The sequence below is a fragment of the Anopheles merus genome, chromosome 2L (assembly GCF_017562075.2).
Source record: "Anopheles merus strain MAF chromosome 2L, AmerM5.1, whole genome shotgun sequence".
NCBI lineage: Eukaryota > Metazoa > Arthropoda > Insecta > Diptera > Culicidae > Anopheles > Anopheles merus.
This window is the reverse complement of record NC_054083.1, coordinates 34,310,390-34,333,684: the sequence shown is the minus strand read 5'-3', so window position 1 is coordinate 34,333,684 and position 23,295 is coordinate 34,310,390. Positions and strand designations below refer to the sequence as shown.

General features: G+C 46.3%; 1 protein-coding gene across 3 annotated transcripts in view; it reads left to right on the top strand.

The window, feature by feature from the left end:
• Positions 1 to 23,295, top strand: part of LOC121591560 (collagen alpha-1(XVIII) chain) — a 192,350-nt gene that overhangs the window by 60,262 nt on the left and 108,793 nt on the right. The window contains exon 1 of one of the 3 annotated variants that reach the window (XM_041912211.1): positions 2,986 to 6,714. The exons of the other annotated variants lie outside the window; for them this stretch is intronic. Within the exon in view, the coding sequence (XP_041768145.1) occupies positions 6,568 to 6,714 (147 nt within the window). The 5' untranslated portion in view covers positions 2,986 to 6,567. Of the gene's footprint in view, positions 1 to 2,985; positions 6,715 to 23,295 lie in introns of those variants that run through there. 3 annotated transcript variants of the gene reach the window in all.

The window sequence follows — 23,295 nt, the reverse complement described above, 5'->3', positions numbered from 1 at the left end:
TGCCATGATCAAAAGGATAGTTTACGCGATACGTGGATTATGCACGAGCGAAAATAAATGCCACCTTTTGGGGCTTTGTCAAATATCCTTGCTGGAAGCTGCATCATCGCTCAACGTTGTTATAATCACACCGTCATTCGCACCACCAACAGCAGCAGCAGCAGCAACGCCACTCTCAAGGATGTGCATCGGAAGCAATAACATAGCGAACGAAACCAACTACAAGAAAAAAAAACCTAAGCGCACAAAATAACATTTTCTAATCGTCAGCAAACGGACCCGCGGGTCGGGAAGTGAAACTATTTCCCCGCTCACCCTCAACGGAAACATCACCTGTGTCGCTTATCCTTCCGAAAGCGGTAAACGAAAACGGTGCAAACCCTAGCACAAGCGCTGCGAGAGTGCAGCAATTCCGCCCCGCCAATTCGGAAGTGTGGTCCTCTCACCTCTTCGCCGACTTGATGTATGCGCCATTTTATCGGGGTGAATTTTCCCCTTCATTAGCTCGTTTCGTCCTACGGTAGAAGGTTTCGCTTTTTTTGTCTCCGATATGCCCGGATCCCCGTTCCTTTGGGCCGATGTGCAAGGACATTTCTTTAGCCAACGGACACGGAGGCCGATGGAGACACCTGCCCTGCTTTCGGGACGGGATGAGCGGAACAGGGGTAAGGGGGGGCTTCCAAGAATGTGGCAAAATAAAATGATTTATGATTTATGACACACCGCGACGGGAGCGACCACCGACCGGTCCCGCATCGTTACCGCGCGAAGGTTTTGTGGCCGACCGCAAAGCTTTCTCCCGGGTTGGAAGCGGGTACCGGATAAATCATCGTTCGCGTATTCTGAATCCATACCTGTGTGTGTATGTGTGTGGGTGGGAGGGTGGGTACTGGTCTGTATTTATTTTGTGCCAACTTTTTCACGACGAATATTGTGGCACGACGGCTGGCGGTGGATGAAAATACCGCCATCAAACATGACCAGCATGAAAGAGATACAGCCAGGACCAGTCAGTGTCCTTTCACCGAGCTCCGTCTTCGTGGGAGGAATTTGGATTATTCATTAGGAGAGGACTAAGGCAAACTAAGTGAATGCAATTTAGTAGCCAATTTGTAGTCCGTTCCCTTTTTGCTGGATGGGATAATAATAAAGGGATGCTTTTTGAGGGGTGCTGCGGGTGATGATTAACTCTCGCATCTCTTTTCACTGTGCCGAGAGGATCTGGGTGTGGACTCTTTGTGATTCGGAATCGGGTTAGAACAATGGGTTAGGATTGATGGTCGTTCCTGGCCGGCACGCTTTTAACAGGGACAGCTCAGGTCTCTGCAGTTTATGAGCAGCTGGAATGAGTGACACCGTCAGTAACGATCTATTAATTAAATCGTCTTTTAAATGGTGCGCCGACAATGTGCGAATGAAAATCATTAAGCTGCTGCTGCTGGTTGGAAATGGGAAAAATATAACGGCATAAAATTTTACACCACCCGCTCAACAGCGCTCATCATTTACCAGCTTGGGTATGGTCTGCTTTTGCGTTTGTAGAATTGAATCCATTTAATAACGGTCACTTCCACGGCGACAATAAACGCCCCCCCAGTCGGAGTGGTTCATTATCGAATCGCACGAAATCGCTATTACACGTTTCGCAAGCTCATTCGCCCGTTACAGCCCATAAAATCGTCCTCTATTGCTGCCGGCAAGGTTGAAGTAGCACGCTACAGATTCTGCAATAAAAAGGCATTTCGCCTCAATTCACAAGGGCACACCTCTCCACTGCTGCCACGCGGGACATTGTTGCACGACAATTTTCCACAGCTTCAAGCTAGCTTATCAGCTGGTCGGTATCGGGGCAAAATAACCACGGACCGAAAGAAAAATAGAAAAAAACGGAACCCAACCTTCCCACCCTAAAGTCATTGCCACAAATCAATGAATGGCAAATGCGTATTCAAAATAGCAACAGATAAAATCCTATTGAAAGTAGCAAACAAAGAGTACGCAAAAAAGGAGGACAACCAACAACGAAAAGGCCAACGCGCAACGGCTCGAATCGATCGCACACACGCAAATCGTGTTCGCACCCTGCCACGGTGACGCCACGTGCCGCTATCGGCGGCAAAAGGCCCATCATCGAAATGCCATTAACGTAACGGTTTACCTTTCCACCATCTTCTGGGCATTTTTTCTTCTTCCCTCTTCTTTCCATTAGCAACGGCCATTAGGGACAGTTTTCGGGTTTCGGGTATCGTGGCAAACGATCGATCTGATCTAGCCATTCTGTGTGAGACGATTTGGATTTCGGCAAACCCCATTCTTAGCCGTTACGCCGGTAGAAGAAAGACCGATTGGCGTCGTTTCGATTTTCCGCAGCCAAACTTTCAACTTTCGCTCGCACTTTAAACGATGACGTCACGGTGACGGTGGTGGAAGGCACGACTTCCTTGTTGTTCCCCCGTCGTTCATTTGCAACAAGCTCCCGTCACAACAAGCGACGGGAGCACACTACACTGTAATAATGCACACACTGCGTGCGCCGTTGCATGTAGTAGTGTGCACCGTGCATCGCATACTGTATAACTTTCAGGGGAAAATGAGCACACCGAGCGCATGCGCACGCATTTTTCTCGAGCGGGCCGAGATTTTTCCAAGGACACAAACACGAACCTCTCGCCCTTTTTGCCGATGCATAGCGCCACGCTGCACGCGAACGGGAAACGGGCCGAAACACCAGAGGTTGCTGGCACGACTTTTGCCATTTTGCCTGCGTTACCTCCCCACCCGCCTGAATGTTATGCAAGGTGCCGAACAGTGCCGAATCGTTTTGTTTCCCCTCCGAGCTGATAAGACGGTGAGACGATGAACACACCGCCCTTGTTCGTGGCGTTTCATCCTGAATCTCGGCCAGTTCGGCTTCGTGTGGTCGTGGCTGGATGGACCGCTGTCGGGCGCCTGTCTGCGAGCTGTACGCGAAACTGCCCGCAAAACGAGTTCAGTTTACTGGTGGCCCGCGATGAAGTTGCACGCACTTCAGCCGTGTTTCGTACCGTCGTCGTCGTCGTCGTCGTCTTTACCGCCGCCGTCGTCGTTGTCGTTGTCGTCGCCGTCGTTACCGTTGGCCGTTGTCGATCGATTTCGGGTCGGTTGTGTCGTTCGCGAAACTACGTGCGCCCTGCACGGTATGCAAACCGTCTGCCAACCGTGCGTGGCGCAAAAACAACATATCGAGCCAGCGGCGGTGCCGGTGCGGTGTAGAAATTGAAACGCAAAGCCCAAATGGTGAAGAAATACAAGCGGGAATATACATAGATACACATGCTGGTTGTGGTTAAATTAAGAGAATAAGGAAGAAACAGACCCCAGACCCCTTGTTTCGGGTCTTTCACTTCGACGCATCGCGTTCTCGACATATCCCTCACTCGCTCGCATTCACGGTGTAAAGTGGCCATATCACAATCACGACCGAAAACATATCCACCGCGTTCCACTTGACATCCGGGCCGCCCGGACTGCCGCGAGCGTTTGGAAAATAGTTTTGATAGTGTGCGATACACATAATATGGTGTGTGGTGTGTGCTTCCCGGGCTGCTACCGGGTCTGAAGACCGCACCGTCCCCAGACGCGCACCGTTACTGCCGGTGAGCAGATCAAACCGCTCTCCTCCCCTTCGCAGAGCTCCCGGGGACGCGAGTGTGAGTGACTGTGTGTTGTTAAAGTCGCCAGCTAGTTGCTGCCATCGCTGTGTTAATCCTTAAACGCGACATGTTGCGTAGTGCAATTTGAACCTGCTTCATCCTGTGAACATCCGTTTCCCTTCAGCACTCGGTGTGTGTGTGGGTGTGTGCTTGTGTGTGTGTGGTGAAAAGCACAGCAACAACAAATACGTGATAACAGCGCAAGCAAGGAAACATTCCGTTAAAGCTTCACCTTGGCCGTGCGTTCGTGAGAGGATTATATAATTACCATAATTGAATATAACACTTCTCGTATCCCGGTGTGAGTGTGTGTGTGTGTATGTTGTTAGCCGCTCGCGTACATCCTCCGACGCTGCTAATAGCACGCATAACAAGCCAAGAAGGAAGTCTAATGCTTCCCATATCCGCCCCACGTGTCCTTTGCGTGTTCTCCCACAAGCTCTCCCGTTTGACACAGAGGTGAAGCAAAATCAAGCGAGAGAAGGAACGAGAGATAGCGAGAGCGAAAGAAATACACAACACGTGAACGGTTCAGCTCGGTGTGTGTACCTCAAGTACTGCCGCATCGCTCATCCGGTGCTTGCTACTGGTTTTGGGTGCCGCGGAGGTCGCCTTACAACCAGCGCCAAGAGCGGGGGGGGGGGGAAACCACCCCTAAAGGCAAATCTGCTTCGACCGACTTTAACCTACCAGCAAGCATGGTGGGTGTATGGTGCACGTGAGTGTGTCCGTGCACGGCACAACGTTTGCGTATAACGGCGGGCGCGCCTCCATTTGGGAAAAAAGCGTGAACGAAAAAAAAAGCCATCCAGACTTTCGGCCAACCCCGAAAGACGATAAAGGTGGCGCCACCGAGAGAGGGAGAGCGAGTGGGTGGAGGGGAAAGTGCGAAACGATGCTTCAGTGATTTATGATGCTCGCGTACGGTTGTGTTTTATTTTTAAGGACGCAAGCAAGCAAGCCAGGTGAGGGCCGGTGTCGCTTTACGCACCGAAACACGCGTGCAATAAACGCGTAGAAAACAAACGCCCAACAACCGGGTAAAGGTCGGTTGTTGATTTTATGAAGCACTGGCAGCGTGTGACATTTCCCCAGTACACAACTGTTTGTGTTGAATTGTGTTCAGCAGAAGGCTGTGAGTGCTGCTACTGCTGCCCATCCGTATTTGTTTTGCCCAAGGAGATGATCGCGCGGTGGTGCTGCGGTTAGTTGTGTGTATGGAACGTCCTCTAAAACCGCACATACCGTTAAAGTGTACACTTTTTTCCCTGTCCTTGGCGCCTTAACTGAAGCCGAACCCCTAGTTGTCGTTGCCGAGTTTCCTTCCGCGTGTCGTGAGTTCCGCGTTTTGAAAAGTGTGTTGAGTCGTCGCGCGCGTTTTACGTTTTGTGTCGCGCGTTCGTTCGTTTGTTCGCGCGTTTTCGGAAGGAAAGGATATACAGGCACACACACATATACAGTTAAAGCAACAAGGCGAGTGGGGAAATAATTCAGTACCGCCAAAATCAATACGTTCTGTGATAAGGAAACAAGCTTCAAGCACCGGAAAAAAGATATATCAAAACCTCTACCCCCCCAAATCCGGTTTTACATCGTTTACGTTTTGCAAATCCGCCGTTAACTCCGTTGTTGCCCCGTTTTGGTCTTATTCGGCTCTTACCAACAAAAAAAAACCCCGAAACAAACGTGTTGTGTTTGGAAGCGTATTTTATGCTACAATCGTTACTACAGAGAGTGTTACTTGAGTTCGGTTCGTGTGCCAGACTTGAAGCTATCTTTGCAAAGAACCACTTAGCCTCTCTTAGCCCTATCTAAAGCGTTTTCCCAAGATAACGCCGCGCTGGCCGGGGAACGGCGGGAAAACATAATTAAGTAATCAGAACAAGCCGCTGACCGTGGCTTATCTTTCAAACGGAAAACAAGGGAAGGACCGCGCTCGACCCTCATCCAAGGCGGTAGCAGCGGCCAATCGCGCAGTGTGTTGCGTGCACGGAAGCGGAATAATTTATACCACTCCCGCTGGCCAGCGTTCCACAGCCCCCGGTCCGCGTACGGTTAATTGTTTTACCCATCAAAAATACTACGCTGAATCAAGGACGACGAGGAAGTAGCAGCAACAACAACAACAAAAACACAGACGCAATCGCCACACTTTCACCGCGACAGCGAGCGACTTAAAGTTTATGACCGCCCAGCATGAAAGCTCATCAAAGCGTCGCGGATTGATGGCGTTGTTTGGCCGTTCAACGGGAGGTGCAATTGTCGCTTGCGGTGTAGTTTATGCATGGAAGGTGTGAACAAACAAACAAATAAACCATCCACTGCAAGAACCAGTGGAAGAAAGAGTGGTAAGCGGCGGAGACGTTAACGGAAAATAAAGATAGGGGCGAATTCCATTGCTCTGTTTGCATCGTCGGTTTGGAAGAAAAGAAGCTCCACAAACAAAGGGGAAAAGTAAAGGTGTCCCCTGTGAGTTGGTGAGCGTCACTTGAGAAGTGAAGTGTTGAATTTGTGTAACCTATAAATACGTAAAGAAGTGAAAAATATCGTTTGTTCGTCATATCAAAAAGCAACGAAAAATATCAAGCCAGAAATAGTTTATATCACATCGGAAAAGTGAATCATATCAGTGCTGGATCAGCTGTGTTGCTTTCATTGTTTTGGGGAAAAAGCCGTCGATGGAAAGTTTAATTAGTGCACAAACCTTGCCCGTTGCTGATGTGTGACGGCCGCTCCGAAAGCACAAATTTAAATCAACCGTACCGCAATCAGTGGAACCATTGTGTTTTTGGGAGCTCCCGACCGTATACTATACATATACACAGTAGCAGCCACCGATCCGTGCAGCTGAGTAGTTCTCTTCCGCCCAGCCAAGATGGCGATGGTAGTGTCGGGCCGGGCAAAGGCCGTCATTGCCGCCTTTGTGTGCTTCTTCCTGCTCGGCATCGTGCTGGTGACCGGCTCGACCAAGGGCTGGTTCGTGCCGATGCGTTACAACGAACGGGTCGCCGCCCGGGTACAGGTAAGCTAGCCCAACCGCAACCGCACATCGATGTGAAGGTGGAGGCAGACAAAACGGACGCGGCAGAGGAGATAAGGTCGACCCGTGCACGACGTGTCCACGCGGTAACGGACCGTGTCGTTAGTGAGATTAAAGTGCACGGGAGAACCGAGAGCATCCCCCGAATCCGGGGGCTACCGGCTGGGCAGGATTTAATTAAAGCTCTTTTGAACGTGTGACCGAATGCGATGGTCTCGGGTGCAGGTCTCGGGAAACAGTGAGATAACAAAGGTTTTAATTTTTGGGCTGCTCGCAAGCACGGATCCTTTCCTGATCGCGTGGAGGTGGTGGTCACCGGATCGCACCGGAAAAGATTAATTAGAGCGTGCTTCACGGTCGATGTAAGGCTTTGTCTGGTGCGATGTGTGATTAATCGTAATAACGTTCTTGCAACCGAGAATGTAACAGGTGATGTAACGCTTCACTCAACATCGAAAATGGCTCTAAAATGATAAAAGACCATACATTACATAATCTAATAGCAGTGCTTTTGTTCTTTAAGTAGTTCAGCTTATTTGGAGGCTGTATTCAAAAAGTTCTATTCAGCGAGCATTGTCGGTAATCGCTTACAAAAAGGAATCTTTTCAGAAGCAATATAATTTACAATAATTATAATTTACAATATTAATGCATAAACGGCTCCAATAGGATTCTAACAATATGAATTTGTAAACAAAGTACAATTCATGGAAATTCATACTAAATTCCATCGAGAATTGTACTTTTGTTTCAACACGTTAGCATTAGTTCTGAAGCTGAAGGGTCACTACATTGAGGTTAGTAATGAAGTATCAATTTATCTCAGTAAGCAAAACTGAATTCTTCTGTGTGGATTTATTTCCTTTTGTACGAGTACTTTATGTACCCTATAGTCTGTCGCTTGAGTGGGTGGTTTCGTGATACAGTCGTCCACTCGAACGACTTAATAACACGCCCGTAATGGGTTCAAGCCCGGAATGGAATGCCCCCCGTAGTAAGGACTTGACTATCCAGCTGCGTGGTATTGAATAAAGTCTTGAAAGCCTGTATAGACCATGTATGTCCGCGTAGGACGTTTACGCCAAATAGAAGAAGGAGTGTGTCGCTTAATTTACATCAGTGATCTGGGATGAAGGTTAAAGCTGTAGATGGGAGTCGTGATTATGGATGAGCTTTTTATCATCTTTCATTAGGAGCTATGTTGGTACTTTCCTAACCTCATCAGAGGAGAGGAGATCCTCAGAAATATTGTACAATGTCCTGAAGTAAATGTTACCTACGTTATGAGGTTACAGAGTAGAATCCTTATGGTACAATCAAGAAGGTGTAGAAAACAGAATGCATAATTAACACTCTATTGCAGGCATGTAAATGTCCCTTAAATCAACATTATCCCCAAAGAAATATTGAAATTTATGAAATTACTTTTTACCCAAAAAACGCAATTTTTGCATCTTGTCGTTTCACCGCGATACAGCTCCAAAGGTCATTTTACGCACCATGGAGCGAATACAAACAATTGTACCACTAACTGGAATACCTAATTTGCCCCTGTTCTAATGTCCAACACAAATATTGAATACCAGAAAGCGCTCTACCTTACGCTCATTGCATCGCTTTCAATTTCTATGAATGTGTGTGTGTGTGTGTGTGCACGCGCTGGCTTTTCAAAATGTGCCTCAAATACTATTACTCTTGATGTTCGGTTCCCGGAACGTGCTGAAGCTTTCATTCGGCCGAGCAGGTGGGCAGGTCCAGTGGCCGCAATTTCCCGGGAAAAATAATTTTCAACTTTGTCCCTCATCTACTGGCTTGTCGTACGCTGCGTGTCTGAGGACGAACCTACGGGAGCACGGGAGGAAGGTAACTTTATCACTTTTTGGTTTAAAATTATGCTCTCCTTATCATGATGGGGCGCGCCTGTTTCGCTGGAATTCCACTCAGCATTACATTGAAATTGCAAAATTCTTCGCCACTTGGCGCCGAGGGGGCGGAGATACACCACCCCTTGGGGGATGGAGTGCGAAAGCTTGTTAACATTGGAACACTTTTCTGGAGTGAATTTCAAATTCCAAATATAATGTTTTTTTTTCTTCTTCTTCTGATGTGTAGCACCCAAGGAATACGCTTACAAAATGCAAGTCAAGCAGCAATTCAAACGAAATGAGTTTTGGTGCGAGATTGAGTTTATCTTTTTGACACCATCCTGTGCGGCCCCCGGGCCCTGCTGTGATTTGCTTCCTCACCTATCAAAGTTCAATAAATCAGACCATTCAGAATAATTTACGATCTTTCCACCAACTTCAGCCAACGCATGGTTGTCTTTGGTCTCTGTACCCACCGTCAGAACAGGCCCTCGAGACTGCTAATCATCCCCTAATTAACCTTTCCTTTCACGGTAAAGAGTGCGCCTGTCGGTTCCAATTCCTTATCGCTTTTAAAAGGAAACCCTTTTCCCGAATGGCAGCGGGCCATGGCTCTCCTGTTGACTGATAAAAATGATGATTCATCCAGCGGTATGAGCTTCTTCGGCTTCCGGGCGAGGTTCCGCCCTGTGTACCGATCAAGACAAGACCTGCCCCGTGCCGGAGATGATATAATTTGATTTATATTCCATAACAAAATTATCCTTTTATCTTTAATTCAAACACACAAAAATCACCATTACCAGCACCAGACGACGACGGTTGGCTTGTCTGTGCCTGCTGCCTTTACATCCTGCGCGCCCAGCACAGCTTCCGTCGACTCGCGATGGCGAAGGCGAAGCGCCCATTCACACAGCGTTTGCGAATATCTAGCACGCTTTTGTACCGTCCTCTGGAACGGACACGGAGCAGAGGAACGCACCTTACAGCAGCTTCTGCTGCTGGTCAACCGTCTCTCGGCGCACAGCATGAAAGCTCCCGACCACCGTTGAGCTGTAATTGAAGAGATTCTAATATCAAAGAAATTTCCATCCATTTCTTCACCGTCCTTCATTCGCCGCCGGGACGGAATGCGCGCTAGCGAATCCTTTGATTAGGGATTCAAGTTGGATCAAGCATTTCGCCACCGCCTTCCTCTTTCTTGGTCTGCTTGGCTGGGATGAAAAGGAAGGGATATGAACGCTTTGTGCGTTCTCGTAGTAGTTCCGTTTTAAGAAGCGGTCATAGCGCGATTGAAACGATTCGCTCCGTTCCTGCTGCCAATAGCAATCAAAGCGCGCTTTACTGGAACGCGCTGAATAAGGAGATAGTGAGGGCGAAAAGGGATAAAGGATAAGGGATCCGGTGAAGTAGTAGTGGCTTGATTCTGCTTTTAATTGAAATTATGTCCCTGGGGAGGATGGAAGAATAGCATGTACCTTGATAAAGGAAATCATTATTTTTATATCATGACGGCTTGTTCAATAGAAAATCAGCATTAATCAATCGGGGAATGCACTGTTGGTGCTGTATTGTATTGCAAATTGCATACTTTAAGGGGTATTTTCGAAGTCTCTCTCCTCATTCTATTTATGTTCAATCCAATAATGTTGAACCAATTAAATCGATGAAACAATTTTAAAACTCGCAACTGGTAAATAAACTCTTTCGGCTAACCCCCCCCCCCCCTCTGGCATGCTTGTCAAACACATCTCAAGCGCAACTTTATCAATGTTTTGCAACACTAACTTTCTCTGCCCACGGCACGGAACACAGCTCAGCTTCAATAGGCGTCACTGCACGGGACAACTACCAGCAGGATCGCGCTGTGTTCACTTTGCCGGTTTAGGAGCGGTTGAAAAACTCGACAAAATATCGATTAATCTCATGCCATCCTTCCTTGCCCGCTGACTGACCTACTGAAGGCTCTGCTGTCCATTTTCGATTACCGCACACCACCAGCAGCACCAGCAGCAGGAACACACTACGACTGCCGGACTGCTCACCGGCAAACGGGCACTGGCAATTGCTGCTGAATTCTTCATACCACCCTGCTCTGCTTTGCTCGATAGCTCGCACCACGGTTTACGGTAAAATTGCGCTGCACTGAAAAGATCTGAACAGACGGTTGAGCAATACGCTCACGCACATTGTCCCGTTGTCCGGAATGTATCGTACTGCGGGTTGTTGTTGCCGCTTTTTTCCCCCCGTCTCTCTTATTCTTCACTGCCCTTCTGCTAGTTGTGAAAGCTATTCGGAAATTGATTCATTGCAAACCATGCAACACGGACAACAATAATAACAATAGCCGTGCCCAAATCCGACCCACTTCGAATGCGTATAAAAGGCCCCCACTCTAATGTTGATTTCATGGCTGGCGGTACTGCCGGAAGTTATCGAAAACGATCGCCATGTTTCGGGCGGGTAGGTCCTGTTCGAGGGACGAGGCACTGGACAAACGTTTGCTGCCGAAATCTGTGTGTTGCTGTGCGTTGGCACCGCGTTTGCCGTGAATTACTCATTCGGTGCGGGCTTTTAGACAAAATGAAAGCGCTTCCAATGAAAAGTGAACTGTTTCGAGTGTATTTGGGCGTGTTGATTTGTGCGTGGTTTGCGTACGGATATCCTTTTTTTTCATTTAGCGAAGAAGCTGGAATCTAAAATGGTCAGTTTTCAATCGCGTAACGAGTGCCATTGAAACACTTTGCCATAAATTTAATTGCTTCCTGGAAATATTTCAATTTTGGTACGTTTTATCTATCACCAGAAGGGTTTTAGTGGGAAAGGAAACCGTTAAGCTTATCAAAGTAGATGGAAGTCATAACAACAATTTTGTTAATTACTTCAATAGTATAGGCTTGAATAAAGTTGGTACAATAAAAGAAAGGCTAGCATATGTTTATAAAACTTATGGTTTTAATAGTAATTTAGATATTAATTTGATATCTTTATATCCCACAATCCTAAAATACGAAACAATCGAGTGCTGTTGACGTCATCTTGATTTAAAGCGCCTGAAAGTATGCAATTTCAAAACATTTTTGATGTAAATGTCTCTGTGTGCATAAAGCTAAAGCAATTAGTGAAAGTGTCACAATCAAACGCTGTTCACTCCTTGGACAAAACAACCCGACATTATAGTTTGCACATTTTCAGGCCGTTTAATTGCACAAAGGAATATTTAACACTATACAATAGCTACTTACTAGCAGTATAATCGAGGAAAATAAAGATACTGTTACCAACAAAGCAGCCCAAACAATCCATGAAAGGAAGAAAACGAAATTGATTACCAGTTCTTAAAAAAAAACTTTATCATGTTAACCACAGCGAAACTCACACTAAGCGGAAAAGAACCCTATCGTCCTAAATCGACCCTTCGAACCGACATCCGCAGGGAGACTCGGGGAGACACACTGAATTCGCCCACAAAAGTAAATAAAGCTCTTTCTGTTAAAGTTTTTAAATGAATCAAAATCGAAAAAATAAAGAATAAAACTTGCGTTGCTCCCCCCGGTGGCAACCGCAGCTTTTGCTGGGGAAAGTTTTCCCTTCCCCGTGTGCGCTTGTCTTTCCGGCAAACGGCAAATGAAAATTTCTGCCCCAGCAACCGAAAAACCGCACGCAAAAAGGACACGCTCGATGGTGTCTGAATGGTTGCCTGTTCTTTGTGCACGTGAGTGAGTGTGTGTGTGTGCGCGCTCGCTAGTGTGTTTGGCTCATTTCGGGCCTGTGAGCACCAAGTGTCTCTTTTGCGAATGACATATAACTCTCGTCCGTGCAAACTTGATCCATTTCCCTTGCTGCCACAACACGCTTCTGTGGAGATGGAACGAGGCGTGCGAGTGACCTTGGGTCAGTTTGAGCTTACGCTCTTTGGAGCGTCTTCTTCGTCGGGGACGCCGGGTTTCGGTAGACCAGCAGCCAACCATCACCCTTCCCAGTCGACCGCTATTAGGGGTTGTGGTTGGGCAGCCTTTCGGCCTGGAAGAATCACCCAACCGTGCAGCGGAACGGAATTCTTTCGCAAAAGCAGTCCGACCGACCCAGCCCGGTCAAAATTGATTGTCTGACAGACAAAATCGCTGAAAGATGTTTCGTGGGATTGTGGTGGGCTCGGTTTGCTCGTGTTTTTTTTTTCTTGGGAAAAACTGCGCGACGGATAAAGAAAGATGAGTTAAAAAAAAAGAAGAAGCCTCAGAAGGACGCACTGTAAGGGAAAGTCAAGCACGCGGGTTTTAAATCGTTACGCTAGCTTTGCAGGCGGACGATTGAAAGGATGCAATCGCTGGAAGGATTCTCGCTCCTCCCGGGGACCGGGTTTCCATCACATTCAGCATCGCTGATGCGAACACTTTGCCGATTGAAATTGGGGGGAAATTCCTAGGAAATTCCTCAAGCTTTCTTTCCCCACAGTTAAACTGGTTTCTGCTTTCAAATTTGGTTTACGAACCGCTTTAAAAGGGCTCGTTTTGCAAATTAACAGTAACCTCTATCGCTTAACTATTTCCGCGTACCCTCACGAGCGCTAATGTAGCAAATTTCCTTATCGTAATGTTTGCTCTGAAAAGGGAAGGACTACGAGCTGCTTTTAAAACGCACAAACACACACACACACACATGCACGAGTTCACGACCGAGCTATTGCTTTTCCACCGGAAATTGATTTACTTTCCTGCGGTACTCTTTTTTTTATCGAACATATGGATATTCAGCAACGGAAGCTACTTCTACTTCTGCACTTTAGGGGCAGGATGGTAGCCTTGGAATGAAGCTACCGGCCTAAGGCGAACGTAAAACCACCCTTAATACCAGCTCAACCTACTTTAGAGAAGGTCCCGGTACGGCAAACCCATCATGGCAACCCTCACCGAACGTAGCTCCGCTCGTCGCTGCGCCCTCCGCAATGGAAAACTACCCAAAACCGATCTAACCGCACCGGAAAACAAGAGACAGGGTGTAGACGGTAGTAAGGCGGAAGGAGGAAAACCGCTGCCAGCGTGTGTGTGTGTGGGTCCGGAAAGCATAATGTCATCTGCTCAAATATTGACTGTCGCCCCAAACGAGCGCGGCAGGTTAGAAGGTTTCGATAATGGAGACCTATCGTAAATTGCTTGATGGGAAAAATGGCAAAGAAAATGTTGGCTTTTTACCATGGTCCTTGGTGGATGGTGGTGTGCTTGGCACCGTGCGATAGCGATGAGTTGTTGTTAGGTGGTTGTTTTCCGTGCGGTTTTGTTTTCCTCATCAGGCGCGGAAATAACGTTTTTGTAGCAATTTCCGTACACAAAAGCACACACTCTGGGTGGAAGGTTAATCCGAAGGGGCGCGGGAGCGTTTAATGAACGTTTCAAGAAGAAAGTGTGGACCAAGCAAGAGCAAGGGGAAGGTGGATTGATTTTCCAGAACGATCGTTCGTGTTTTCAATACAACTAATACGACGAGGCTTACAAGAGGACCGACAAGAGCTTGTTCGTTTTATTGGCAATTATTGCACATTACATTATCCTGGTCACGGCACCAAAATGTTGTACACTAACAAGCTGCATTTATGTTAGTAAAAAGTTAAGCATCATATCACAAAGCTTTTTTATGTGTTGAATTCTACCAAAATCTTTTACAGTTTCCTACTAAAACCTTCCTTTATCCCTCCATAAAAAAAGAATTCAATTATTTATCGCACATCAAATTCCGATCGTCCCGCAGCACCCGACGACTCATCCGTCTCCTTCAACCACTTTGGGGCTACGCAGTTCTTTGCAAAAGTGCAATTCAAACAAGCGGCCCTCGGGAAAAACAATTTTATGAACTCAAGTTCCCCATTGAACGTGCGTGTGTGTGTGTATTTGTACATACCGAAAAAAGCGAAACATATTAGTCTCCACCACCATTTGTATGCCTGCGGGAATAGGAAAAAAAGCGCTCCATATCCCTCCTCTCCCACCTCAGCAGGTACATTTATTGTCTTAGTTCTCGGGCACGCAAACTTCCACAGCACCACACTCCTGTTGTTTCCTGCTGACCGATCGGACCTGATAGAATGTGGTGGACGACGGATAGAGTGGAAAGTGGGGACCCCAAAATCTTGCTTCCGTTTTCTGTTTGCTAAAGCAAGCAAACAAAACAAAAACAGTAAAAAGCGCTCTCCGGTGGTCGTTGCTGTTAGCGCGATGCGATGATGATGACGCGGACAGATTTCGACAGTTTTGCTATCGCTTTACGTTTTATTTGCTATGTTTCGGTGCTTTTATTTCCCATTTTCGTTGGCCTATGGTTTAGTTTTTCCACCCTCCCTTCCCTCGTTCCGTGCCGTATTGCCGCGGGGCGTAGTGTACAAACATTATTCAAGTCTTTATTTGGCGCGGCGAGTGAACGCGAACCCCAGTGCACATCGCGTGAAAAATGTATTTCCAGCTGATAAATCAGATTGTGTTGCGCGGGAGGCACTGTTTTTTGTTGCATTCATTTTGCTATGAATTGGCGAGGAAAGTGCTTCCTCTACGGTCAGCAATTTGTGGCTGGCGTTGTGTTTTGGGTTTTTGGAAGCGGGTTAAAAAAAATAGGAAAATATTTTGCCAAATAAATTTCGCCCCTAATGCTATTGTTGTTTTGGTTCGGGGTTTGGGGTGAATTTTTCAATCGCAAATATAAGAGTTTGTTTTAAAACAAATATGGTTCATCGATTTTGAATTGTTCTGCTGAAATATCAACACTTTTAATGTATTAAATTAAGTCAGTATAGACAAAAGGCATTCCCTCGTTACTCGTTTTTGTAAAACCTGCACTAAACTTGCCCAAACAATAATGTCCTTTTATAAGGATAAAAATAAATATAAGGATCCCTTACACCTCAACAATTTGATAGGAAAAGTCACTTTCCCGGTACTGATCATCAGTAAAAAGGCCCGTTTAATGCTACCTTATCTGGTTGTGGCTTTTTCCCCACCAAGTGATTCCTCCCCTGGTGCTTTGCTCTGTTCTTTGCATGGCACTTGGATCAATTTAGTCAACCCATCCATACGGCCTGGGCCTAAACCGTACTGTGAACCGTTAGCATTTACGGGTCAAACGCTATGCTTGTTGCTTGTGCGCCATTGTCGCACCCTTTATTCGCCTCTCGCCACTCGGACTGCTTTCCATAATGTTTGTAAAAGCAGACATTGCTGATCCATACAAGGGGGGGAGGTAGTTAACTCCAACTTCTGGTGGAAAAATCGACCGAACAGAACAAAAGAGTAACCATGAATGACGGTGGGGCGTCCTAGGTGTCCGGAGAGATTGGTTCCATCCAACGACAGAAAGGGCGTTTGATAACAACAATGAAAAACCCAACAGTTTTGCGCATGAAGCGTTGAAGGCCAATTTTTATCGCTGATGGTTGAATCCTTTCACTCGTGTCAATGCAGTGTGAAGGTGATTGTTTTTTTTTTGTGTGTGTTTGCGTCTCTTCCTGTACGATATGATAAGAACATTTCACATGTTTATGACGGTGGGTAGTGTGTGATAGAGGTATTAGTCTGATATCATTGACATGTAATGTTACAGTATTATAACTATTACATCACGTGATTAAAACTATTATAAGATACAGTTCGTCAGCCTTTTTTTCACAAGAAAAAATCAACTTTCAAGTCATTTACGCTGTTTAATCTCGTTGCAAATGTATATCCAAATTTACGCGGTTTAAAACAGCACTTTAAAGTATTATTACACTCTCCATATTAAATTATCTTTGCCCCACTAATTGACTTCCATTAAGCGTTGGAATCCGTCTTGCCATTTAAGCAAATAATGGGCTAAATGCTTTAATTACACTCAATCATCCAGCAATAAAGCACAGCCCGTTGCCTTAACCCCATTTGGCCGTTTGTGCGAAGAAAAATGATTTATTTTTGATGAGAAAATTGGTTTAATCGTAGGCCAGCTTAACCGGCCGCATCGTTGTTGTTGTTGTTCTTTTGTTTTTTTTTTCTTTTACAACATCCAGCCACACACACACACACAATCCAATTTGTCACCGCTGACTGTCCATTCGCGCGACCGGCCAGTTCATGGATGAAATATTCACTAAAGCTACACACCCACATTCACACACAGTACACACAAACAAAGGTCCCGTGCCTGCGTACCTCTGCACCGATCGACGACCATGACGATGACGAAACGGGCCAGGCCGCGATGACGTTTATGTTGCAACTTTTATGCAAATCCCATACGCCACCGCACATGTGTGCGTTAGGGAGGAAGGCCGGCAGGCGGTTTTATGACGCTTTAATGTGCGACAAACCTGGACCCCCTTGCTGGGGTAAACTTGTGCAGCGAGGGCGTGCGTGCGTGCGCCTGTGTGTGTGAGGTTATGTTTTTTTTTTTTTTATTGCCGCACGATTATTGCTGAATAATTTATTCCTTCCTGTGTTTGCATTCCGCCTTGCCGACGACCCCATTTCGTGATTTTTGACATTCATTAATTGCACCCAGTTCTAAACTAATTTTTCCCATTTCCCATGGAATGTGCATGTGAGCATGCCTTTTCACACTATTTAGGATTATTTTTAGCCGCCTCTTTACACGGGTTTCGGGTGTGGTCACGTAATGTGTGGTGCTTTTGGTGGGCGGCAGAATAGAGGGGTGGTGAAAAAAATGGAAAACAATTATTTATTCTTGTCGCTTTTTCCCCCCACTTTCCCACGCGTGCCACAGTTTCGCGGACGTCATTTCCGATTTTGCGGGTAGGAAAATGGGGAAACGGAAGTTGAACCAGCGGGAAGCGATTTCTCCCTCACCGTCAGCATTCGACTAACAAATAACGAAGTGTTTAATGGAAGTCAAGCACCAGGGCGAAGTATGTAAGAAAGTGGGCGAAAAAATAGATTTTATGCTAATACACATCCTTTCTTCTCCATTCCCTTCCCGTTCTTCATTTCTGCCTGTTACTTGTTCATAGGATGTGCTCGCACCGCCACACATTACGTCAATCGTGGTTTTCTTGCACTCCATTTTGTTTTGTTCCTAAGCCAAGGATCTGAGGTGGGAAACCAATTTTCTCACGCTACCATTTTCCCAGAACGCAAAGCACACACACACAAGCCAAAAGGGACAAAAACAATCCATGTTACCCGTCGGTGCTAATGAGCTTGAGAATGTAATTCCGTCTGTGGTGTGTGTGTGTATTTTTTTTTTTTGCAGTTGTTTCGTTTATGTTATACTGCTATTATTGTCGGTTAAGGGTTGTTGATGTGTGAGCCTTTTTTGTGTTTTATGCCCATGTTTCTTTCCATGATTGAACCTACGAATTGTAGTGCTAATTGCGTAAGGATCCGCAACAGTAAAGGAAGTGCAAAAAACGGGTCCCACAATTCGCACATTACTGAATGAGGGCGGTTTGTTTGTTTGATGACATTATTTCCCCCAATTATAGGCCAATTTCAAGACGACGACGACGGACTTTTGCCTCCCAACCCCTTTCTTTCGATCGTTCGACCATTGTTTTCTGCGCGGTGCGACCGTATACTTAACCAAAACCCATTAAAGAAAACGACACAGCGTACTACCACCCAACTGGCCCATTCTTTGCGCAAATAATGCCCCAGAATGGCACCGGACTTTGTGTGCTTAAGCTTTTCCCGGCCGGCAAACTTTTTGCTCCGTTCGAGCGCAAAATATTGAATCTTACCAACAAAAAAACGGACGAAACGGAAACAGTGGCAGCATTTGGCAGCATCAGCAGCAGGAGGTCCTTAAAAGGAAGCCTTGCGCGCGACCCCCCACAGGGGTCGATTGGCCGGTGTCCGGTCCAGAATGGAACAAAGCACCCGGGGGAAGTTGAAAAATCTCACAACCCTGCCCCCCGGTTTGGTTGGCTTAATTTTTCTTGATGTTTTGTTTTGCGCGTTGTTTTGGAGAAAATTCTCCCGAACCCGCCAAAACCTTTCTGACACTTCCCAGTACGCTGGGCTTTTCCGCTGGTCCCGCCGGGTGTCCAACCCGTCTCCGTCCATCTCGCTAACCAGTGGCGAGGTGTAACAGTTTACGGTAATAAATAATTTTCACTTCACAAGTCGTTCGCCGCCTCCCCCCTGTTGTGCCTTGTTTTTCCTCCCTTTCCGCGGGAGGGGAGACAATGGATGGGGGAGGAAAACAAACCTCGAAAATGGTTCGAGCTCGAGTCTGTGACATTGTATGAATTGGGGGGTGGGAAAATCACAATCGATGGTTTGGTCGGTGTCAAATGGTGGGAAAGCAACAACAGTCCCTCCCCAATTGCCCTTCTCCCCATGTACTCTACAGCAGCAAAGGGCAATGAGTCGCAGTTGGCGCGAATCGATGTCATTTTGGTTCGGTACTACTTGGAAAATGATGCCATTTAAGCCACCCACCCCCGTCGTTTGTTTTGTAAAGTGAAAATTATTATTTTAAAGCTTCGGTGATAAATTAATGTGCTTGTTGTGTTTTCCCGCTAACCAGCTTCTCCCTCGCTTCCTTGTACGAACAGAGAGGAACAATACCGTGAGTTTTGTACCAGTGTGAGTAGAGCGTATGAAATAAACTCAATAAAAGGTTTGGAGACAATCCTTTTTTTATTTGATGGAACATATAATTGAATGTTGTTGAGCGTCAAACCGGTGGAAGTAGTATTGGTTTATTACATCTAGTGGAAAATCATCACAACACCAGGTCATGATGGGGCAAATAACTTAAACAAAGATTTTTTAAATAAAATTAGAAACTGAGCTTCTCCTTTTCAATGAAAAGCAAAATGATAGCAATCGCTCTTGCAGGAAAGTGTCCGCCGGAATCGCTGCTGCTTTTCATCCATCAACCTTCACCGGTTCTTGGAACAACAGCACTACGCCGAACTGGAGTGCTGGTGCTGGTCGAAGCCGTGCCCTTACATGACCCTTCCCCATCAACAAATAGTTAGCGAACCTTAATCTTGTCTCGCTGTCGATTTTTTGTTTTGTTTTTTGCCAGCTGCCACTGCTTTGCTGTAGTAGCGTTCGCGTTGTTTGGCTTTCTTTTTCGGGGAAGCGGTCCGATGGAAATAAACCGATAAACTCACTTCGACTGAACGTTATTGTCGTTTTCGAGTGGACACTTCATCAGCGGAGGGATGATTCTGCTTCGTGCCCGGAAAAAGCTTCACAGATCGGCGAGTGTTCGGGGTTGGTAGGACCGCGAGCAAGACAATAATATCCGCACCGAGGGGATGTTTGGCAAATCCAAGCAATCGTTTCATTAGTGTTGTCCCTTGCTACTCACAAAAAAAAGAAAAAAAATTGAATGGGAGAGATTGTTTCTTACTCGGTCAAGTGCGCTTTCTTTCTGTACAAAATGAAACAATATTATTTTTTTCTACAATTAAAAGAGCATTTGAAGGGCTTGCCTGCTTAAGCCACGGGGTGGTTGAATGGTGGTCGGTCAAGTAGTTGCGTTGCCAATAATAGTCCCGTGTTTAGCTGGAAAATTCGGTGCAATCGTACAAACGCTCTCGCTTTCACATTCAATAGGGAGGAAAGCAAAGCCCCGAATAGCTCATAAAAATCAAATTATTTTTAAGTTAAGTTTATGAATCTCTTACAAATATAAGTGTGCGTACACGATGATTAACGACTTGTCGACGAGATGTAAATTATAGGCTCAGAATGAAATGATCTATCAATTTCTATTATTTGCTAAATCCCTCAATTTTTGTTATTTTTTTACAAACTTTTAGATAAATTAACCTACAATTTTGGGTTTTTCTTGCTCGTTTTTATTAGCTGTGCATGCTTTTGCGACGAAGTATTGTATTGCATACTATTTTAAAACATTAATGTGATGGAACGCCACTGTCGATTGATGTTTATTTCCACTGATATCGGCTAAAATGGCAGTTTCCTGGGTTCAACCATCAAGAAGGGCAATAGTTAATAAAAATTAAAAATATTTTGCTACCCTTTCAAAAAGTATGCTTTAAATTAATCAGCTAAATTGACTGCTTGTGCTCAACAACGCCACAATAAAGTAAAATCATACAATGGGAAAGGCAAAATGCACTCGACAGTTCAGTCAGACAGAATCAACCACTGCTATATCCACAGATCCTTATTGCTTTGTTGATGCGATAAAGCTCTACAGCAGCTCACACACACACGCAGACGTACATTCGGTAAAGAGGAAAAACCACCGCCCCATTGAAAGCCCTCGCTCAAAACTGGCAGCGAAGCAAAAAACCCCGCCAGCGATACAATCTGTTTCACAGTTTTGTGCCAGTAATAATTCCTCTTTCCTTCCTTCCGTCCCTTCTTGCTTCTAATGCTCCTCTTCCCCCCCCCCCCCCTTTTCAGCCAACTCCAAACGATTCACTTTGATGTTTGTCTTTTGCCGAGCTTTAATCAGTTGCCGATGGCAATGAAGAAGGGGGCGCCGTGACGACCGAAAACAACAACCCCCCGACAACCGGTTGATAGTAGGGCGGGCAGGGGAAGTGAGTTTAAACCGAACGCAGACCTGACATAATTATCTTTCTTCAAACGTCGTGCAGGTGTGGAACGGGGAAGCTAAACCAGGAGCAGTTGCTTTGCTCCTTCATCAACCTTCTTGTTTGGGACGCCAACAACCAATTTCGAAAAAAAAGAAAGAAAAACATGTGTTTCGCGCGAGGACGGGTCAAAGCAATGCTCTCAGGACAATAGCGTACGCCGCCAATCTTCGGGCACAGTAAATCATGCTCTGCAGCCACACCACAGTGCGCCGCTGTGAGACACCATTGAGCGGTGTTTTTTTGTTGCTCCTTTTCTTTGCCACATTTCTTTTGAAATAGAAATGGCGGTGGGAGTGCGGCCGGGCGGGTACGATACGAAAACTGAACTGGTGGCTGCAACCGGAAGGTATGACATGAAACACTCCAAAACCGGCCTGTGTGTCATGATTGTTGTCTGCAGCGTTGACAGTTTCCATTTGTACATCCTACTGCTCGACTCTCCCAATCGGCCTCTTTCGCTCACTCACTCACTGCTGCGTTTTTTTTTTTTTGTTGCTGCTCCCAAGTGTCCCGGGGACTTGTCTCGAGTTCCGGGCGGGTCCTTTCATCTTTTAGCTTCTTTCGGGACCTAACCGGTGGTGGTGGTGGTCCCTGTTGCTTTTCGGGCTGCGAACGCGTCGAAAGTCCTCCGTCAAATGTGTCACTTCCGGAAAAGCAGACGGGTCTGTGGGTGGTGCTTACGGTGGTGCACAAATACACAATTTCTCGCCCAGCTGCGGCAAAAAGGGAATGGCAGTGCGCTGTTTTGCCATCTAGCCAACCCCCGTCGCTCGCTTCGGCAATCTGTTTTCCCGACAGTCGAACAAATAACCGGTGTTTTCCGGTTCCGGCAAATGCTGTACTTCTTGCAGCGGTAGAGCAAGCTCCCAGGAACCGAATCCGAAAAGAGTGTGCCGTATGTACCGCCACCACCACGGGGTTTTGTTTTCCCAATGCACACAGACGCCCGACGCTGTGCTCGACAGTTTGCTCACGCGCGGCAAAGCGCACACCCGGGTGGGGGGCGTACCCCCTGCTGCGAGCCCGGGCAACTTCGCTAAACTGCACTTTGCACCCAGGTGCAGTGATTTGCGCTGCAAAGCTGCAAACATGTTCGATCATTACGCCGTCGCGTCGGTGCGCAGCGGCCAAGGGTTTAGAGCTTCCCTGGGGAGGTTGTTTTGTTTCTCTCTTCTGCAACGAATCACTCGTAAGCTTTTCTGGAACGGAGCTTTTGGTAGACTGGGAAATGGTGGTTTCTCTTCGCCAGAAACGTTACTGCCGCTGGAACAGCTCTAAATTGTTTCGCGGAAATGGTCGTTTTTGAATTGACGAACGCACAGTGTACACTTTGCGCATTGCTCATTAACCAGACTGTATGCGAGTATGGTTTTCAGTTCTTAGGAATAGTTGAAAATTACAACTTCAACCTGAATCAGTAGCCTATAGCAGCACTGCTTATTATGGCTGAGCATTGGAGCGAGTGAAACTATTGAATTGCTGGTCCACAGATGAGAGCACGCTTTTCAGAGTGTTTAATCAAAGCAGAAAACCACTCTTACTGTGGTTCAAATGTCTTTCCAACTGTTTGAGTTTCACAGAATACAACTCGTAACCTCTGCACTGCGCCATAGCAACTCACACGTTTGCGACTATTATGATCCAACTCCTTCATTATCCATGGTGATTTGATATTTATTAAATTGAACTGGCCAATTGTGTCTACTAATTTGCGGGAATTAAATCACTCACTGATTAAGTATATTGTTTTGGCCATCTTACTGTTCACTAAACGATAAAAGACTTAATGACAGTTAATCTATGTGATAAGTTATCTAAAACCGTTTGAAAAAAGAAGCAGTCATTACTTTATATTCTCACCTATTGATCGTTTGCTCGAGCCTCCGGTCCCATGACTTAGCCACATTACTGTAGGAACATAATCTTAAAGTTAACATAACACCCACAATTCACTAATGCCTACTTTTGTAGCTTGCCAGCACTCCCCTCCCCCTCTCCCTCCATCGCAACCCTCCTAAATTGTGGCTGTGTAAATCCTTTAAGAAAACTTCCTTCATCATTCGCATGATTTCGCGGTTCTGCTGCCGTCCCGAACGAACGGGAGAACGAACGAACGACGCCGTTCCGCGTCATGCA